The sequence below is a fragment of the Oratosquilla oratoria genome, chromosome 3 (assembly GCF_046742065.1).
Source record: "Oratosquilla oratoria isolate Oo_2021 chromosome 3, ASM4674206v1, whole genome shotgun sequence".
Classification (NCBI taxonomy): Eukaryota; Metazoa; Arthropoda; class Malacostraca; order Stomatopoda; family Squillidae; genus Oratosquilla; species Oratosquilla oratoria.
The window spans coordinates 37,064,919-37,087,467 of NC_134779.1; the positions used below are offsets into that span (position 1 = coordinate 37,064,919).

Here is a 22,549-nt window from a genome sequence, read left to right on the forward strand (position 1 = left end):
AGAAGGTATAGAGGATCACATTTTATTTATTTATTTATTATTTATTTGCTTATTTTGGCTGTCGCTGGGCAATTTCATGGATCCCTGTAGAACACGACACTATAGCAGCTACATCAAACTTAATCTCAATATTAGAACACATAGAAAATAAACAAATCAACAATCAAGAATCCAATCAATAAATAAACAATAGCCTTTCAACGCATGAGCGATGTATGTATGTCAGTGACATCTATACTCCCAATGGAGTAAATTGAGGGAGTGAGGAGTTATTTCATCGACTTCCGGGCTGTTCGCTTGAGCGTCCTCGCCCGTCCTCCATCTCCGTACGTACCCCTCCCCTCTGGCTGGCTGGGTCTAATTGACGCAGGAATCTCGCAAGAAAACAGACCCAAAAATGGGAACTATGAGAGTTTGGTTCCTCGCTTTCCCGTCCTTCTTTATCTCTTCCCTTTCGTTCTTTTATTTGTTTTATTTCGTTCTTCCGTTCTTTCCTTTCCGTCTTTCTTTCTTTCTCTCGTTCCTCCACTCTTTCTTTCTTTTCCTTTCTCTCTCTCTTGTTCATTCCTTCTTTCTTTTTCATTTACTCGTTCTTTCTTTCTTTCTTTCCTCCCTTCTTTCTTTTTTTTCGTTCTTTCTTTTTCTTTATCTTTGCCGGAATGGGGAAAATCCCACCTCCCTTTTGCTTAGTTGTGGGTTCGAATCCCGCACTCCTCTCCGATTCCCATCAGTGACTGTTTGTTACATGCCCCCCTAATAGTCCTCCAAGCACATAAGAGGTCAAAGGTGACTGTTTCGGCCGCAGTTACTACACAGCGCCTCCTGGCGTAGGCTGCTCACCTTTTCCTCCATTTCTTCCTCTTCTTCCTCCTCCTCGTGTCCTCAGAGGTTCCGAGTTCTCTCTCTCTGTTCGCATTCCATCGAAGTCCCAACAATCGAAGTGGCAACAAACGCTCTACGGAAAGTTCAGCTTCCACTCCAGAGAAAGATAGAAATGGATAGAAATAGAAATAGAGATAGATCGATACAGAGACAGAGAGGGAGTGAGACAGATAAAGAGATAGAGATGCAAATAGAGACAGACAGAAATATATGTATATATATATATATATATATATATATATATATATATATATATATATATATATATATATATATATATCGATATAGAGACAGAGAGGGAGACAAATAAAGATATGGACAGAGATGCAAATGGAGACAGATAGAAATATAGATAAATAGATAGAAAGACAGATATATTGATAAAGAGAGAGAGAAGGAAATTGAAACAGATAGACAGACAAATAGAAAGATAAAAACAGACATGAAGGGGACATAGAAGGAAATTAAGACAGACAGACAGACAAATAGAAAAAAAACAGAGAGACAGAGAGAGACAGACACGGAGGGGACATAGATGGAAATTGAAACAGAGATAGACAGACAAATAATTATATAGAGACAGATAAACAGACAGACGGAGAAGAGAAAGGACGGTAAAGAGAGGAAGACGGGTTAAAAAGAGACAGAAATAACAATAGGCGATAAAAGCACATTTTAGCTCTCACCCCCAACCTCAAGCCCCCCCCCCCCGGCACACATTTCCCAATCCTCCCACTCCCTCCCCCACCCATCCCCTCCATCCACCTCGGTCCCCCTCTCTCCAACTTTTACAGATTTATTTTTTATATTTTATTCTAAATTAAATTCCAAATCGCACAAATGTTTCAGATCCACATAAACTTAAAGAGAGAGAGAGAGAGAGAGAGAGAGAGAGAGAGAGAGAGAGAAACACAGAGAGCGAGAGAGAGAGAGAAATCAACTCGTCTCCCCCCACCCGCGTTCCTAGCCAATCTAACCAGACAACCACCCCACATTCCCCCCCACCCATAAAAGCCCCCCTTTCTCTCCCCCTTCCCATCCCCTCTCCCCCTTCCTCCATCTCCCTCCCCACATACCGTTCTGTAAACAGCCACTGTGTGTGTGTTAACCGCGGCCCTAGAGCTTCTTGTCCGCCAACGGTAATTATCCGCCTCTTAGGTCATCTCTTTAATGACTTGATTCTGGTTGGTGCCAGAGGATTATAATCAACCCGAAAAATGTACTCATACTATGACGTAACATTTACTCACTATGACGTAACACTTTCTCACTATGACGTAACGTTATTTCACTATTACGTGACACTTTCTCACTATGACGTAACACTTTCTCACTATGACGTAACACTTTCTAACAATAGTGTAACGTTGTCTCATTATGACGTAACGTTTTCTCACTATGACGTAACATTTTCTCTCACCCTGAGAACGCTTTCTCACTATGACGTCACCTTTTCTCACTATGACGTAGCACTTTCTCGCTATGACGTATTTTTCTTACTATGACGTAGCTTTCTCACTATGACGTAATGAGTACATTAACTGTAATATTGGACATATATAGGTAAGGATCAGACTAAGGTTATGATAAAAAAAAAAAAATCTTAAACCTAATTTAACCTTCTTTAATTTAACTCATTAAATGTGAATTTATGTCAAATAAACACTGTATCTATTGTCATTCAGAGAATGTTTACACACTTTTGGAACACCCTGTATCTGCCCGACTATTTTAGGGTATTGCCCAACATGCCTCGGGTACTTCCTCGTAGTTTGCGAATACCATCACCCCGTTTTCTTTGTAAGGTCATTAGTGCAGGCAACCATGTTTCATATATTTGTGTAAAATCTAAAATGCCGTTTCCAATGCATGTGTGCAACCTGAAATTTAATTTGCAATATATTCCAGCAATTCATTAAGTTTATTTCCAATACGCCATGCATGAAAATTCATGAAATATCCAACCTCAGTATTCAGATCCAATTTATCTATTTATTGATCTGTATTTATATATATCTATACATTCGTTCATCTATATATTTCTCCATTAATTTCAAACTATTCATTAATTCATTCATATTTGCTTGTCTACTTATTTATCACTTATTATTTATTTATTTATCATTTATTATTTGTGGTCGAATTATTGTTTTATTTATTTAATTATTTAGCTATTACTCTGGTGTTTACCTCTTATTGTTACGAAACTTCAACACAGTGTAGTCATGCAGTGGCGCATTGTATAGCTTGTTTGTGGCAGAAAAAATAGAGCCTTCGTGTTCTCTCTCTCTCTCTCTCTCTCTCTCTTTCTTTTATCTCTCTTATCTATTACGTGTCCTTCCCCCCAGTTCGGCCTTACACCTGTAACTTCCCGTGGAAAAAAAAAAAAAAAAAAAAAAAAACTGGAATACACCTCTGAAAAGGAAAATGGGCGTGGAAGAAAACGGAAGAGATGGAAATGGGAAGACACCAATGAGGAACAGAAGAGGAAACGACGAGGACAATGATGGCGATGATGGTGATGATGATGATAGTGACGACGACTACGATGATGACATTAATGATAGTGACAACGACGACGATAATGATGATGATAATGATGATGTGATATTTACGATCAAAAGGATAACATTAACAAATATTAGGAAAGTAAGGCAAGGTGAAGGGGAGGAAGAGGAGGGAGAATAGGGAAGGAGAGGAAGGTTGGAATGGCGAAGAAAGGGAAGGAGGGAAGGGGGGAAGGGGGTAAGGAGGAGAGAGGGGGAAGGAGGAAGGAGGGAAGGAAGGAAAAAGGGAAAGGAGGGAGGGAGGGGAAGGAGGGAAGGAGGGGAAGGAGGGGAAGGGGGAGGGAAGGAGGGGAAAGGGGAGGGAGGGGAAGGGGGGAAGTGAGGAAGGGGGGGAAGGCAATCAAGAGCGATAAGGCTGAGATAATTCAGGTTGTAAGTGCTGTGTGGAGGCAGGTTGCAAACCAATGACTCAGCACCTTCGAGGAAGAAGACCAGGAGGAAGGAAGGAAGTAAGGAGGACGGAAGGAGGATGAGGAACAGGAAGAAGGAAGAAAAGAAGGAGGACAGGAAGACAAATTAAGGGAATAAAGGAGAGAATGAGGGAGAGGAATGGAGGGGAAGGGAGGGAGGGGGACGATTGGACTCGAGGGGGTTGTTGACTGATAATGTGTGATGGAGGAGGGGGGGTTGGGGGAGGGGGGATTGGGGGATGGGGGGATTGGGGGAATATTGTCACCTGTCAAACTCACTTTCACCCCCTTCCCTCTATTTTGTGAATATACACTCAAAATTGAGATTTCCAGAGTTAATTGAAGACTACGGCTATCCATGCTCTCAGGGCAAAGGTGGCAGGGTTCAGAGAGAGGTAAGAGGCTCCTGGTGTGTGCTCCTTGTCTTGGGGAGGAGAGGAGGAGGGGAAGAGAAGACAAGGGAGGGAGAGAAGACACGGTAAGGGGGTTAGGGTAAGCTTGGGCAAGGATTGGGTAATGAAGGAGAATACAAGGTAAGAGGCAGAATGAGAGGTAGATGAACAGGTAGATGGAGAGGTAGATGAAGAGGTAGGAGGTAGATGGAGAGGTAGATGAACAGGTAGAGGTAGATGAAGAGGTAGAGTAATTGCAAGAGGCGAAACAGACTCGAGTGAAGATGAGGTAGAAAGAGATGAATGGAAGAGGTGGAGGAGGTGGAAGAGGAGGTGGAGGTGGAGGTGGAGTGCCCCAAGGAGGAAGATGCTCAAGAGAGGCGTTTGACGTCAGACAGAATCAAATATGTAAAGGACACCATTGTCACAAATTATGAAAATTGTTTATTTGATTTATTTATCTATTAATTGATTAATTTATTTATTTTTATGTTCAGTCTTTCTGTACATATTTCTCGCCGACCTTCAGACTTCAAAAGCTTCTGGATACCTTCTGGTTACGTTCTTCTCGAAATTTTGAAACCCGAGCCTCTCCCCGCTCGGCAAAAAAAAGAAAAAAAAAAAAAAAAAAAAAAAGCATTATCAACATCATATCGGCCGGTAATTTGGTGTCACTTATCTTCGCGTTCATTTGATAGGTTGGTCTGAAGTTCGAACCCCCGACATCTTTGGGCCAATCTAGAACCGCTTATTTATGAGAGCCTTTGACAAACGGGGCAGTATCTCCCCTCGGCATCTTCGCGAACTTTAGAAAAAAAAAAAAAAAAAAGAGAAGCTACGGGTTCGAATCCCGCATTCCTGTGCGATACTCGGCGTCTCCTGGTGTAGTAGGCTCCTCATCCTCCTTACAGTAAGATCGTGAGTGTAGGCGTTCTATAAACAACTTATATAAAACATTTCCTTTATTTTTGTGTTGTTTCAAAGTTATTCGACCCTTAACCTTCACTTCAAATTTGACTTAAAAAATGAGACCAATACGCTTGGAAGCGCCATCTTGGGTAAAAAAAAAAAAAAAAAAAAAAAAAAAAAAAAATGTATATATATATATATATACACATATATATATGTATATATATATGTATATATATATATATATCTACAGTATATGTATGTATATATATATGTGTATATATATATATAATAAATCATACAATGTTTTTCTTTTGCTATCGTCAGGCGATTTTATTCGTTTATCACTAATATCATGCGAGATTGTCTATTAGGATAGAAACGCTGGTTAATTAGTCCCTAACAGCACCAATTCTATTCGCAAACAGGCCCGTAACTACCAATAGGCCTGTTGCTGTTTGCTTCTCCTTTGTATTTCTTTGTAATATTATTTCTAGCGATCTGATCTTACATCATTCAATCAATCAATCAAATCAACCATCCTGAGTCCACTGCTGAACAAAGGCCTCCTTCATAGCATTCCATGATTCACACGACCGCGCCAACCTCTGCCACGTCTCTCCTGCAAACTTCTCAATCTCGTCTCTCCATCTCCTGTCTGGTCTCCCTCTTCCACTTCCTCTCTTTTACCGCCTCCACAATATCTTTCACTCTAGTCTGCTCTCTCACCCAACTTGCTCTCTTTCGGTCTCTCAGCGTTATTCCCATCATTGATCTCTCCATTCTCCTCTGTGCAGTCTTTAGCTTTGTTTCCATCGCCTGCGTCACTTTCCAAGTCTCACACCCGTAGATCTTATATGCATCAACATTCTGACTGGATCCACCAATTCACGGCCAATTCACGTCACAAACGACCTCGCTCGACCTTACCGTCATTAAGACGGGACCCTACACATCTAAGAGGAATTTCCCAGTTCGCCATCAGGGACGTGCCAGTTAGCTTTGGGTCCTGTGAGTCCGCGCGTCTCATATTTCGTACGAGATTTTCACCTCAGTCGACATAGGTCTTGTAGTCTTTCAGACATTCAACTTACTCAAGTGGATCCATCACGTCAAGGAGTCAACTCTCGGATGGAATATGTGGATGTCTAACTCTAAATAAAATAGGAAAGAACTGGTTTCCTATTAGAGTGGTCAACGAATGGAACAGACTTAGTAACCATGTAGTAGTGAGCGCTGAAACTATCGGTTGTTTTATGAAACGGTTCGACAACCTTATAAATGGGGATGACAGGTGGTCTTGGACATGGAACTACCAAGTGTAGGCCATATGGCCCCTTGCAGTCTCCTTTATTCTTATGTTCTTAATATTCTAAGTCATCAACTCTTGAGATATCTATTGTGCGAATACATGTGAACACATTACTTAGGTCAGCTTTTTTTGACCTGATCTGACCGGGCGCCCAGGGACCTGACCTGACCCCTTCTCCTCCCCCTCCCCCTCCCACTTGAATTCTCCAAGCCACATATACTCCTATCATCTGGAGCAGAGACGAAGATAAGAGAAAACGATCAAATGTGCATTTGTGTGTGTGTGTGTGTGTGGTCTTGGATCACGTGCTGGACTCGTAATCGACAGCTACTCCCCCGCGGATGAGAGCTCAGAGCTCATGTATGACCAATCTATAGGTGATGCTGTGACCTGACACACACACACATCGAGAGTTGGAGTAACGGCTCGCAGCGCAACGATACTGAAATTATTTCAGTCCTTGGCGGGATTCGAACTCGGACCCTTGGGTTAGCAGTTACGAACGCTACCACTGCGCCGCGCCGTCGAGCAGTGTGTGTGTGTGTGTGTATTTACCTAGTTGTATTTTACGGGAAGGGGAGCTATGCTCGTGGTGTCCCGTCTTCATATCTCATTTTATCTAAACTATTTTTAAATTCATGTATTGTTTTTGCACACACCACTTTCTCATCTAACTTGTTCCAACTGTCTATTACTCACACACACACACATATATACACCTCGTGGCGTGGTGGTTAGAGTTCTCGCTTGCCACTACGGCGGTCCGGGTTCGACTCCCGCCCACAGCTGAAATAATTTCAGTATCGCTGCGCTGCGGGTTGTTACTCCAACCCTCGTGGGCGGGGACTTGGGGGTGTGTGCGCGTGTAAGTTCAAAGTATTACCCATAGATCGGTCATACGAGCTCTGTCGATCACAAGTCCAACACGTGATCCAAGACCATGGTGAATCACATGCACACACACACACAGAGAATGACGATCGCCATGTACTGATAATGTACTGAATGTACATGTAACCCTCACGCACACCACAGCTGGAGCCATCTGGAGGCAGCTGGAGCCAGCTGGAGTGTCGACTGGATAACTGGTGCCACACGTGCCAGAGACATTTGCATTTGCCGATGCACTCGCAAGTGATGTCACGACCTTCACAAAGGTTCGTTCAGGAACGAGAGAAGTCCCGTTGCACGGACGAAGGATTCTGGAACTCGAAGACGGCTCTTATTTGGGTGACTGTAAATAGGACTTAAGGCCACATGACTTTCTGACAATGAAGGGAAGGGGCGGAAAGGAGGGCACGGGGGAGGGGAGGGAGGGAAAGGGGGAGAGGGAGTGAAGGAGAGAAAAAGAGAGAGAGGGAGAGAGAGGGAGAGGGAGAGAGAACGGAGAGGGAGAGAGGGGGAGGAGAAGAAAAATATGTCAAAAAATAAAAGAGGCAGATGAAAGGGGAGAGAACGCAGAGGGAAAATCAAAGTAAACGAGAGGTAAAATAAATGGCGTCAAGGTAAATGGGGAAAGGGACAGTGGGAGAAAATGGGAAAGGGGAGGAAAAACGACAGAAAACGGGAACGGGGAGGAAAACGAGTGAAAATGGGAATGGAGAGGAAAAAAGAAAAAAGAGGGAGGTAGTGTCACACAGGGAACAGAGGAGGGAGGAAATGGGAGAGAGTGGGAGAAGAAGAGGGATAGGGAGAGGTGAGGGATACCTTAAAGAGGGAGGAAAGGTGGAGAGAGAGGAAGAGAGGAGAGACAGATAGATAGATAGATAGATACAGGATATATATATATATATATATAAAATTATATATATATATATATATATATATATATATATATATATATATATATAGAGAGAGAGAGAGAGAGAGAGAGATGGATACAGAGACTGAGATAGAGAAATAGAGACAGGTAGATAGATAATGTGTGCGTGTGTGTATGTATGTGCGTGTGTTACAAAGGGAGGAAAGAGAAATGAAGGAAAGGGAAGGAAAGGGAAGGAAAGAAAATGGAAGGGAAGGAGTGCAGAGAGGAGGAAAGGAGGAGGACGGTGTCTGAGAGTTGGGAGGAAAGTGGGAGGGGGGAGGGAGGTGGGGGAGCGGTAAAGTCTTTAGGGAAAGGGGGTGGGGGTGGAGATATTAGGGAGAGAGATAAGAAAGGAGACAAAAATGTTATATTACAGGAGGATGAGGAGGGGAGGGGGAGAGGGAGATAAGGATGGGAAAAAATTATACTATAGGGAAGGGGAAAGGGAAGAGAGGAGGTGGAGGAGGAGGGAGAGGAGACGGAAGTGAGGAGAGGGGAGAGGAGGGGAGAAGTAACGAGGGGAGGGGAGGGGAGAGTAGGAGAGAAGAAGGGGAGAAAGGGCAGGCGAGGAGAGGGTAGGTAGGGAAAGGGAGGGGGACACGAGAGATGGAATAAAGGGAAGAGAAAGGAAAGGGGAAGGTGAGGACAGGGGAAAAGGAAAAAATGGTGGTGGTGGTGATGATGATGATGATGATGATGATGATGGCGATGATGATGATGATGATGATGATGATGATGGCGATGATGATGATGAAGATGATGATGATGATGGCGATGATGATGATGATGATGATGATGATGATGATGATGATGATGATAATGGCGATGATGATGGCGATGATGATGATGATAATGGCGATGATGATGGCGATGATGATGATGATAATGATGATGATGGCGAAGATGATGATGATGATGATGATGATGATGATGATGATGATGATGATGGCGATGATGATGGCAATGGTGATGATGGTGATGATGATGGCGATGATGATGATGATGATGATGGCGATGATGATGATGATGATGATGATGATGATGATGATGGCGATGATGATGATGGCGATGATGATAAGGATGATGATGATGATGATGGCGATGATGATGATGATGATGATGATGATGATGATAACGATGATGGTGACGACGACGACGCGAACGATGATGACACTAGTACTATTAGAATCTGGAGCAAAAGGAGGAAGAATAGAAAGAAGAAGAACAAGGAGGACGAGAAGGAGAACGACGAGATAGAAATGTAAGAAAAAGAGGAGGAAGTGAAGGAGAAGGAGGGTGAGGAGGAGGAGGAGTTGAAAAAATGGTAGAGGAAGAGGAAGAGGTAAAGTTAGAGAAGGAGGAAGTGTGAAAGTTGAGGGGGAGGAGGTGGCGTCGGAGGGGGAATCGACGAGGAGGAAGAGGGAGGAGGAGGAGGAGGTGGTGGAAAAGAATGAGGAGTAGAGAGGAGAATATGGAGCATGAAAAAGTGGAGGAGCATGAGGATGAGGAGAATGAGAAGGTGGAGGAAGAGGAGGAGGAAGTGGAGGAGGAAGAAGAGATTAAATACTTTTTTTTTTTTTTTTTTTCCATTAGCTCTATAGGCCCTTCTACGCTCTCGGAAAAAAAAAACTTCCTCATCCTCAATCCACTTTCTCGAGGTCCACCTCCAGCGGGCCTTCTGCGTCTGCAGTCATACTAGACCCGGTTAGAGATAAAGCTTCGTATCTTTCAGTATCTCCAAGATTCAGTCTCCAGGCCGCTTCTCCTAGCGACACAAATCTCCAAGACGCCTTCAATTCTTAGTCAAATATTTTAACTTTTATCTACTTTAAATATCAAACATTCTACGTCTACATCTACGTAAGGTATTCTACGAATTCAGCTACAGAATTTGGGGCTCCACTATTGATACAATGTTGCATAACAGTGATTTATTTCGATTTAAATAGTTCGTCAACAGTTTTTATTTAATTCCTCTCTTATCCGAACCGTTATCCGAATTTCGTCATTATCCGAACATGATGTTGCTGTAGTGTATAACGGTCATATCTCTTGTCTTCGTAGTTCGTAAACACTTCTCATGTAATCCTCTCTCTCCCGTATACGAACATCGTCATTATCCGAGCAGCAGTTATCCGAATATCGCCATTATCCGAACACTAGAGTAGCGTAGTGAAGCCTTGGTGAGAAATCCGAGCACACCGTGACCCGATGAATTCTCCACCCCCCCTCTCTCTCTCCTACCCCTGTATCTCTCTATATTTCTCTCTCTCTCACTTCCTCTCTACCTCTCTCTATCTCCCTTCTCTCACTTCCTCTCTCTCTATCTTGCTCCTCTCTTTCCTCTCTCTTTCTCTCCCACCTCCTGTCTCTTTCTCTCTCTCTTCTCACCCCGGCTCTTTCTCTCTCTCTCCCACCCCTGTATCTCTATATTTCTCTCTCACTTCCTCCCTCTCCCTCTCTCTCACTTCTTCTCTCTCTCTCTCTATCTTCTTCTCTCTTTCCTCTCCCCACCTCCGGTTTCTTTCTCTTTCTCTCTCACTTCCTCTATCTATATCTCCTCTCTTTCCTCTCTCTCCCCCACCTCCTGTTTCTTTCTCTCTCTATCTCTTTCTCTCTTTCCCCTCTCTCCCCCACTTCCTGTTTCTCTCTCTCTCTATCTCTTCCCACCCCCGCCTCTTTCTCTCTCTCTTTCTTTGTCTCTCTCCCACCCCTCTCTCTCTATCTCCCTTCTCTCTTCTCACCCCTATCTCTCTTTCTCTCTCTCTTTCTTTCCCTCTCTCTCTCTCTCTCTCTTACGGGGTCAAAAGAAGATGACCTTAAGTAGATAGAAAATATGTAAAAGATAATTATCCTTCCTTGTTGAGAACCCGTCACGTTTCTTTATGTAATGACTCCCCTAGAGCCAAAGTGATCTTTCTGTAAACAGAATTGTATTAATACAACAACAACAATGAAAGATGTATTTGTATCACTATGGTAAATAGTGAGAAGTGATGCAATAAAGAATTCTCTAAGATTTCTTAACAGTTACCGAGTCATATGCAGTGTGTGTGTGATCACGTGTTGGACTCGTGATCGACAGTTATTTCCCTCCTGGAAGAGAGCTCAGAGCTCATATACGACCGATCTATGGGTAATGATGTGACCTCAGACACACACACAGACCCCCAACTCCCCGCCCACGAGAGTTGGAGTAACGACTCGCAGAGCAGCGATACTGAAATTATTTCAACCCTGGGCGGGGTTCGAACCCGGACCACCGTAGTGGTGTGTGTGTGTAAGAGACAGAGAGAGAGAGAGAGAGAGAGAGAGAGATAGAGCGTTATAACATTGTGACAAACGTGGAAGATGGATGAAGAAGACAACAAGGGATGAGGATGAGGAGTATGAGGAGGAGTATGAGGAGGAGTATGAGGAGGAAGAGGAAGAGTAGGAAGAGGAGGAAAAGGAGGTTGTAAGCTACAAACGCTATCAAGAGAGATAAGTCGATTACGAGAGAGGTAATGGACAAGATGGAGGAGTCTGTACAGGAAGAAGAAGGAAGGAGGAAGAAGGAGGAGGAAGGAGGAGGAAGGAGGCGTAAGAAGAAGAGTGAGGGAAGAAGGAGGATGAAGAGCTGAAGGAGAAGAAAGAAAAGGAGAAAGAGAAGAAGGAGATAAGGAAGTGGAACAGGAAGAGGAAGGAAGGAAGGAGGAAGAGGGGGACTAGGAGGAAGAATAGGGGAGGAGACGGGAGAAAAGAGGAGGATATGGAGAAAGAGGAAGAGGAGGAGAAGCAGAAGAAGGAGGGGAAGGAAGAGGGAGAGGAGGAGGAAGCAGAGGAGGAAGAGGAGGGGAAGGAGAAAGAGGAGAAGAAGGAAGAGAAGGATGAGGGAAAAGGAGCAGGAGGAGGAGGAGGAGGGAGGAAGAGGAGGAGAAGGAGCAAGAGGAGGGAGAAGAAGAGAAAGAGAAGACGATGACCAGGCCGAGGACAAGAACGAAGAAGAGAAGGGGAGGAGGAGGACGAGAGAGCAGAGGAGGAGGGAGAGGAAGAGGAGGAGTAGAAAGAGAATGAGAATGAGAAGGAGGAGGGAGAGGAGGAGAAGGAAGAGGAAAAAGAAAAGAAAGAAAGAGGAGACGAGGACTAGGCCGAGGACTAGAACGAAGAGAAGAGGAGAAGGAGGAGGGAGAGGAGGAGAAGGAGGGAGAGGAAGAGGAGAAGGAGGAGGGAGAGGAAGAGGAAGAAGAGAATGAAATAGAGGAGACGAGGGCCAGGCAGAGGACAAGAACGAAGAGGAGGAGTAAGAGGAGGAGGAAGCGGAGGAGGAAGAGGAGGAAGAGGAGGAGGAGGAGGAGGGGGAGGAGGAGGAGGAGGAGGAGGAGGAGGAGAATCGGTGTCATTATCACCCAGCCCTCCACTCATCTCGCAAAGGTGGACATGCTCCTCTCCCACTCATTGACCCAGACAGACAGAGACAGACAAGAATCACACACACACACACACACACACACACACACACACACACACACCTGACACGCGAGACCCTAGACTACGTGTACATACGCACATGTACACCTGTTTGCCACGTACATGTAGGTACGCACACGTACATGTATGCAAGTGTACGTACACTGAACAGACGTGTCGTACTGTGATCCACATGGCCAAACCCTCTGGAAGCGTACGTGCACAAGCATACATATGCACACATACATACATAACTGATGCAAGCAGGCAGGCAAGCAGGCAAGTAGGGGTCAGAGAAACAAGTATACAAATTGTAAGGTGCTCAGAAGTTAGAGAGGTGGGAGAAGAGTGAGGGACGTCGAGGAGGAGATGGGGAGGAGGAAGATTAAGGTGCAGAAGGGTGTAGCAGATGGGAAAGGAAGAGGAAGGTAAAAGGGGAAAGGGTAATGGGTGAAGAGGAAAATGGGGGAGGGAGAGGGAAGGAGGGAGGGAAGGAAAGAGAGAGAGAGAGAATGAGAGAGAGAGAGAGAGAGAGAGAGAGAGAGAGAGAGAGAGAGAGAGAGAGAGAGAGAGAGAGAGAGAGAGAGAGAGAGAGAGAGGAGAAAGCTTGAAGGGGGAAAGTGGGGAGAGGGACAGGGGAAGATAGGATAAGAGGGAGAAAGAGAGAGAGGGGGGGGGGAGAGAGGGGAGAGAGAAGAGAGCGAATATGAAGAAGAGGCTAACAAATGTACGAAGGAAGAGTGAGAGTGAAAGTGAGAGCGTGAGAGGATGAGGATAGATCTATGAGGTAGGATGGGTCGGGTGTGTTGGTGAGATCCTGTCTCCTTTCAATTTGTAAGCGCCTTGACCTCACTAGCTAGCCCTGACAACAATTATTATTATATTCTTTTCATTCCTTCCCACGTCCTGTACCCTTGTCCTTACTGACAGTGGAGACGGTTCGAGTCTCTCTGACGGATGTTCGAGTTCGCACGAAATCCAGGTCACATTCAACCACCATGCTTGTGACGTCACTTCCTCGACCTAGGTTAACTGGGGTCATCCGGGGTTCGTCATTGACCTTATCTTATATATATATTTTTTTTAGTGTCACAAACTTCCCACCCCCTATCGGGAGGCTAGGACGGTGCCCCTTACAGAGGACTTGGTATCGTGTTGCGGTCGTCCTTCTTGTTGTTAAGGACTACTTCACCAGCGGTTCTATCCTCCAGGGCGTGAGGAACGGTTTATTCCGCCATGAGGAAGAGGAGTATTGATCTAGATTGGCGTAATTGGCTAAACTTTTATCATATGGGGCTGTTACAGTGATGTGGAGGGCTGCGCACTCACACACACACACACACACACACACACACACACACACACACATATATAGCGTTATGTTACAACAGTTGGTGAAGGGTATACTTCACCGAGAGGAAGGGTGGAATTAAGGAAACTGCAATTTTCTCGGGACTGTTTATTGGAATTAAAATGCGTGGTATAGCTGAATAAAGCTGCTATCTTGGCAGCGGGACATAAATATTTATACAAGAAGGATATACATTACATTATCACCACGAATAATTTGGTTTATAAATTACAATTTAATATTTACAGAATAATAGTACTAATGCTTACAGATATTTACACACAGATATGAAATATGTAACAGTATTAATAATGTTATATTTCCATAATGCAAATTTTAGCAGGGTGACAATATTAATACAGAAAATTACTAATGGTACGTGAATTCTACAGAAAACGAAGCTTCAAGGCGTGACCTTGCTACATATATATGTCACTATCACTTGTTACATGATAGTGCAGGTTCGAGTCCTTGGCTGAACCACGTTTTAATTTTTGCATGGATGCCTCCTCGAGTGTCTCGATGTTGATGGCTTAGAATTAAAGTGAATTGTGGTTGATACACACACACACACACACACACATATATATATATATATATATATATATATATATATATATATATATACACACATATGTATACCAAAGGATTTTTCCCCTTTACAAGGGAGGTAGCCAGTCAAAAGCATAATTTCACTCCTACCCATGTCATCCCCACCCACCCCACTCCCCCTTTATTTATTTATTTATTTATTTATTTATCTAGTTTATTTTTTAATTTGCTTCAGTGTGAGAAGTGAACACCGTAACCCCAAAACCTAATTTTTGTCTGCGGCGGAAGTGAGGAGAACTGTACACGTACTCCCGGTGCCACACAGTCTTTCCAAATCCGAAACAATACTTTTCCTGTCGACTGTACGCGTGTGACGTAACGACTGCACTGTGTAGCTGCCCGTAGTCTGCCTGTATTACATAGGATTTCTCTCTCTCCCTTAAAAATAATAATAATAGAATGAAATAAAATAAAATAGAAATAAGATAAAATAAATTAATAAATATTCGCTCTTTGAAATAAAATGAAAATGTGGTCTTTCTCCCTCCAGTCTAGTCCCCCTGCGTGTTCGCAAATGTTCAAACTGATGACCATTTTACAAGAGTGAATACATTTTGGGGACATCTTGTATTAATGACACCTGTACGGTATTTTCAAACTTACAGAAAAAAAAAAAAAAAAAAAAAAAATCCCCTGACGATATCAACAACGACCGAAACGTTGGTACCCTGCATCACGTGAAACCTAAGTGTGGAGGCTCACTAGGCATTTCTCGCTAACATGCTACTTGCTTTTGCTACTTGCTTTTTGTAACGACTTTGGTTACGATCTTTTGTTTTTGAAATTTCCAAATGTAAAATTACTATTGCGTTCATATAGTGAAAAGCTGAATGACGAATTAAGAGAAGTTAAACCTAGAATACGAATGTTAGACACATTCTTGAGATGTTCTTAAAGAAATCTAGGATATTGTAACCAAGGTAATTTCTACTTAAACGAAGTAGCAAAAGCAAATAGCATGCTAGCCTAGTGTGACGCCACGACCTTCTGGTGGACAGAAACGCTGACCAATTGGTCCATAACAACAACAACAGACTACGTCACACCTAGAGTCAGCCAGCAGCTACGTCACTGTATTTACAGTGATCAGGTTGCGATGTTTACAGTGAAGGGACAATGGTGTTTACAGTGCACGGCCGATGGTGTTTACATTGGGTGAGGCGGGGACGTGACTGCACATGGGGCTAACACCATCTCCACCACTATCACCACCACTTAAAAAAAAAAAAAAAAAAAAAAAAAAAAAAAAAAATGAGAGAGAGAGAGAGAGAGAGAGAGAGAGAGAGAGAGACGAGAAAGGAGAGAGAGAGACGAAAAAGGAGAGAGAGAGAAGAGAGATATACAGGAGATGAGAGAGATAGAGAGAGGAGAGAGTGGGGAGAGAGAGGTAGAGATGAGAGAAAGAGAGAGAGATGAGAGAGAGGAGAGATAGAGGGGAGATATTTACATATAGAGAGAAAACGAGACACATGTATTAGAGAATATATGGAGAACAAAATATTTCGGGTAAATAGATGAAAAGAATGCTTATGTGTTTTTGGGAGACAACAATCTAATATGATCTTCACCCCGACCAGAATGCGGCAAAGCTCCAAATTTACATAAACTATTTTTTTCTTTTTTAATTTTCCACATCGTGATTTTTCTGACTGCCAGCAGGCGATTTTATTCTGTTAAGGAACACCCCACGATAGGACAGGGTTGAAGTTTTAATGACAGACCGTTTTCTTCGATAAAAAAAACGGGAATGACAAAAAAAAAAAAAAAACCTGGAAGTGATATACACAATGGAGGAAGTTTTGATGTGGTTGGCTGGCTGACAAATTGAATTATTTCTTTGGTTTAACGTCACAAACTCCCCCCACCACTATCAGGAGGCTAGGACGGAACCCCTTACAGAAGAATTTGTGGCGTGGAATTTAATGAACCATGCCCTTGGTCCAACTCGCCGGTGGCAGGGTTAGAACCACCATCCCCTCGAACTGCGCCGCGAGTAACGACGATCCTAACCCGCTAGGCGGGTTGTGACGACGCAAAAAATAGATAAGTGAATAAATATATAAATACAAATAAGACGAATAAATAAATTGATGAACTAATAAATTGATAAATCAATCAATCAACAAATAGGTAAATAAACAGTTAAAATAGATAATGAAAATAGATATACAAGCATAAATATATACAACATAGATTGGCAAATAGATAAATAAAGATAAATTAATTAAGATAATATAATATATATATATATATATATAAATATATATATATATATATATATATATATATATATATATATATATATATATATATAAAATAAACTCGTATTAGTTTCTGACATTTTTCACTGATAAAATTTGTAGTTATCACGATTGCATGTAGCATTAATAAAAAAAATTATTTCTTCTGGAGTGCTTTTCAAGAATATATATTTACCTCAAAATAAAGTTAGGATTATCGTGTACTGACATAGCATGTACTTGTCATGTTCCCCTCTTTAGCAGACGAGCAAATCCCCACGCAGTGCACTAAAACGAATTGGAGATCAATACGAGAAAGAAGAACATCAACTTCATCAACCTGGTTGTCATGGAAATTGTACTGAACGGAGGAGAACATAGGAAGAACATGCAGGGGAAAATAACATGAAAATAATCATGTTTACATTGGCTCGCAGGCTTTTTCGTACGTTTTTGGGAGAATGTGTGAGATGAATCGTTGTACAATGGTAATGGAGGAAAGTGGATAATTTTTTTTAATGGAAATCGCGTAGGAATAATGGGTGTTGAATTATAATTAATAATGAAAAATAAAATTATTTTCCACACGCCATCAAGTGTATAAAATGTGTGGAAAATGGACCAAAGCCAAATCAAAACAACAATAACAACGATTCAAACTCACGCAATCAAAGAAAACGGAAGAAATCTTGTGACGTCACAAAGCGGGTAGGACTAGATTGTTGAATTAATTTACAAAGGGAAGAAAAGCCAAGTGTATCCTAAAAATAAACAAATAGATAAAATTCAAACAATAGAAATGTGTCATTCAATTAAAACAGTGGTAAACAAATAATTTAATTATTTATGTACATGTCGATGTAATGTTTTCGTAGCCTGTCAAATGCTGCCATGTTGACATTCAATTTCCCACAAATGCAAGTCACTACAATTTGCAAATCCCCAACACGCAGCCAGCTGTCACTCTCTCGTCATTTCTACTTTAATTTCCGTGATGAAAAGATGTAAATAGGAACTGAGGAAGTATGTTGATATAACGAAGTTTATCTAATCCTTCATTTCTTTGTATGTTCAACTTCTGATAAACTCGTAAAGCAAATGTCCCTCATGTTGGAACCGCGCGGGAACTAGGTCGATCTTTTGATCAGGGTGGTCGTGAGTTCGATTCTCGACAGCCCTGACCAGGCATAAAGGCGAAAAACAAAACGAAAAAACAAAAAACACAACCGGCTTGTCGTAACTTACAAAGCTGGGCCTACCAGTGAGTTTATCTTTATAGCCTAACAAATTCTGGATGGTGTCTAAGCGTATACTTATCAATCCCTACAAAAATTAATGTATATATATATATATATATATATATATATATATATATATATATATATATATATATATATATAATAGATAAGATGAAATAAAACAAAATAGAATAAAAATCCTGACTGTTTCTGGTATATTTCGCCTAATCTCAGTTCCGGCACCTGCGTGGGAAGTTACACTGACTTCGAAGTTACCTCCGCACTGTATATTCGTCGTCTGTCCGTCCGTTCACGTGTGTTGCCGTCTTTTCTAATAAAAAAAAAAAAAAAAAAAAAAAAAAAAAAAAAAGCATTTCTGATCTACGTCGTTTTCTTCATGCAATTTCGAAGTGCACATACACCCCATTTTCTTCTGATGACAAGGCGCCGGGCGACCATAGAACAGTCTGAAAACGATGTCGCGTGTGTGATAAGGTCTCTCTCTGTTCCTCCTCCTCCTCTTCTTCTTCCTCGTCCCCTCAATTTCCCATTCTCTTCCTCCTTCGCTTCCTTCTCCTCCTCCTCATCCTCGTACCCTCAACTTCCTATTCTCTTCCTCCTTCTCTTTCTCCTCCTCTTCCTCCTTCTCCTAGTCTCCTCAACTTCCTCTCATTTTTTTTTTATCTTTTGTAATCACCGCTTTCATGATGTTCAAGTCTTCCTCTCTGCCATTTCTCCCTTTTACTCTCTCGTTTTCACAAAAATCGCCTTCCTCTCTCTCTCTCTCTTTTTTATACAAACACTCATCTTCCCTCATTCTTTCTTTTACAACTTACGGAACCCTAAAGGTAAAAAAAAAAAAAAAAAAAAAAAAAATGAAGAAAACGGAAGAAACAGCGGAGAACGGTTACACGAAAAAGGGGGAGATGACGAAAAACGGGAAGCCGAAATACCTGAAGATCCGATCTGAAGTTGGGTATTGAGAACTGAAGGTGCGACACCGTGCTGGGCAAGGTGGCAGGTGGCAGCACCTGGTGGCCGAGGCCTCCCGATGAGGTCGTCGAAGGTGGAGTCGGCGTCACCTGCAGGGGGAAAGACACAAAATATAAACCAAAATATAAATAAACAGGTCAGACCGTTTGAATTTTTGTGCGCAGCTTCTGACGTCATTAGGCTGGGTCCGTTTTCTCTTTGTGAAACACTGAAGAAAACAGTGAAACGCCAAGGAAGACAGGAACTATAATAATTTATATATATATATATATATATATATTATATATCATATATATTATATATTCATATATATAGACAGGAACTATAATATTTTATATATATTTATATATATATATTTTATATAATATTTGTCAGAATATAACTAATTACGTGGAGCGGTGCGAGCGAAGGCAACAACATACCCGAACGACCCACCAGCCTCAATTGACAGCTATAGGACCCGCCAACCCCACTTTGAACAGCCAGGTGACGTTCACGGGCCCGCTGCGCCAACTCCCTCGAAATTCGGTCGGAAGTGGTTAGACCTGTTGTTCCTTAGATCTTGATATAAACATAAACTGACCGTATAAAAGAAACAGGAAAAGATGTACCATCAGAATGAGAGAGAGAGAGCGAAAGAGAAGAGAGGAGAAAGAGAGAGAGGAGAGAGGGGGAGGGAAAGAGAGGGGGAGAGAACGTAAGACAGAGAGTGAAAGAGGAGAGAAGAGAAGAGAGAGGGGGGAGGGAAAGAGAGGGGGAGGGAGCGAGAAAGAAAGAGAGAGAGAGAGCGAAAGAGAAGAGAAAAGAGAGTGGAGAGAAGGGAGAGGGAAAGAGAGGGGGATAGAGCGAAAGAGAGAGAGAGAGCGCAAGAGAAGAGAGTAGAGAGAGGAGAGAGGGGGAGGGAAAGAGAGGGGGAAAGAGTGAGAGAGAAAGAGAGGGGGAAGAGCGAAAGAGGAGAGAAGAGAGAGAGAGGGGAGAGAGGGGGAGGGAAAGAGAGGGAAAGAGAGGAGAGAGAGAGAGAGAGAGGGGAGAGAGGGGGACGGAAGGAGAAGGGGAGAGAGCGAAAGAGAAAGAGGGCGAAAGAGAAGAAAGAGAGAGAGGAAGAGAGCGAGAGAGAAAGCGAATGAGAGAGGAGAGAGGAAGAGAGAAAGCGAATGAGAGAGGAGAGAGGGGGAGAGATAGAGCGAGAGAGAGAGAGAGAGAGAGAAAGAGAGAAAGTGTCGGCTCGGTGGGTGTGGCGTTAATGACTCTTGAGGTCATCTCGACAATAACTGAGGCGAAGAACTGACGCCATTTTGTGGCCAGGAGACACCAAGATATGACAGTTTCTGTTTCATTCCAAATATACACGACGCTGGATTAAACATAATGCTGTTATATATATATATATATATATATATATATATATATATATATATATATATATATATAATATATATACAGTATATATATATATATAAATATTATATATATGTATATGTATATATATACATATATATATATATATATTATATATATATAATATACATATATACATGCGTTGTTAAAGTCAACAGCTGAGATAGCATTATTCCGTTTATAGAATTTCTTTTCTATGTTACGCACCAATGTGCGGTCGTCTGGATGCAGATTTCTGAGTAGAGTACTGAAGTCCATGGTGCTTTCCTCTAGACGTTTTCCGGCCCTAACTGGCTATCTTCAGGAGGTGTTGTCTGAAGATGGCCAGTTAGGGCCGAAAGACGTCTAGAGGAACACACCATGGACTTCAGTACTCTACTCAGAAATCTGCATCCAAACGACCGAACATTGGTGCGTAACATAGAAAAGAAATTCTATAAACAGAATAATGCTATCTCAGCTGTTGACTTTAACAACGCATGCATTATTAATAGCATACTTCCAATATTATATATATATATATATATATATATATATATATATATATATAAATTATATATATATATATATACACACATTATATATATATATATATATATATTATACACACGTACGCACACACACACACACACACACACACACACACACACACACACATATATATATATATATATATATATATATATATATATATATGTGTGTGTGTGTGTGTGTGTGTACATTTCAATCATTGAAGTAAAAAATATTATCATAAAATCTTAACAACACGGTGGAAAAGCTGGATTTGTTATGCTAGCAATAAATAAATGAATGAATAAATAAATAAACAAATAAATAAATAAATGCAGAAATCCGTCTGTCCGGGCACTCTTGCGAATTCCGTAAAAAATAAAAACATAAGGAATAAATAAGAAAATAATAATTTCAATATATAAAATAAACTTCGAGAATATGAAGAAATATAGAAAGAGAAAAAATCCGGACAATATAAAGACGTGGAACAATGTCACAAAAAACGGGAAATGATTATGAAAGAAAACGGAATAAATACATTTTTGTCCCGAAACCATCATGGCGGCCCGAATGTCCGCCAAAACAAAAAGAATATTTTGCTAAAGGACTTTTGAAAATACGCAAAAATAACAGACTAAGAGAGAGCGCGCAGCAAAATGACGAAAAAGGTATATATTCAAAAACTGACCCAAAAATTCTCTTTCAAATATAGTAAAGGTGGAAAAAATATAAAAATTACGATCGAAAAAAAATCATAACTGAAGGTGAAAGGGAATGAAAACAGGAGGAGGAGGAGAAGGAGGAGGAGGAGGAGGAGGAAGAAGAAGACGAGAGAGGAGGAGGAAGAGGAGAGAGGAAGAGGAGGGGGAAGTGGAAGTGAAGGAAAAGTAGAACTAGTAAGAGGAAGAGAAGTAGGCGATGAAGGTGGAGACGAAGGAGGAGAAGGAGGAGAGGAGGGAGGAGATGAAGTAGGGGGAGGAGGAGAGGAAGATGAAAAAAGTAGAGGAGGAGGGTGGAGGAGAGTGAGAAGAAACAGGAGAGGAGAACGGGGAGGATGAAGAAGAATAGGAAAAGGAAGAGGAAGTGGACGAAAACAGTGAGGAGGAGGAGGAGGAAGAGGGAGCGGATGAGTAGGAAGAGGAGGAGGAAGAGGCGAAGGAGGCAAATGAGAAGGAAGAGAAGGATGAAGAGTAGGAGGAAGGCGAAAAGGAGGAAGACAAAAAAATAAGGAAGAAGAAAAGAAGTAGGAGGAGGGTGTAGGAATAGGAGGAGGAAGAGGAGGATGAAGAGGAGAAGAAGGTTGAAGAGAAGAAGAAGAAGGAGGAGGAGGTGGGAAGAGGGAGTGGAAATTGTATGAAGATAAGTGTAATACACGAGGCCAAGAGAAGGAGAATTCTTACAAATTAAAGAAAACGGAGAAAATGAAGAAGAGGAAGAAGAAGAAGAAAAAGGATGAAAAAGGAAAAAAGATGCGGAAGA

The 22,549-nt window shown here is 41.9% G+C and overlaps 1 protein-coding gene across 3 annotated transcripts in view; it reads right to left on the reverse strand.

Moving 5' to 3' along the window:
* LOC143021605 (uncharacterized) overlaps positions 1–22,549 on the reverse strand; it is a 477,388-nt gene that overhangs the window by 339,531 nt on the left and 115,308 nt on the right. For all 3 annotated transcript variants that reach the window (XM_076179208.1, XM_076179235.1, XM_076179214.1), the window contains exon 2: positions 19,120–19,248. In XM_076179208.1, the coding sequence (XP_076035323.1) occupies positions 19,120–19,248 (129 nt within the window). The remainder of the gene's footprint in view (positions 1–19,119; positions 19,249–22,549) is intronic.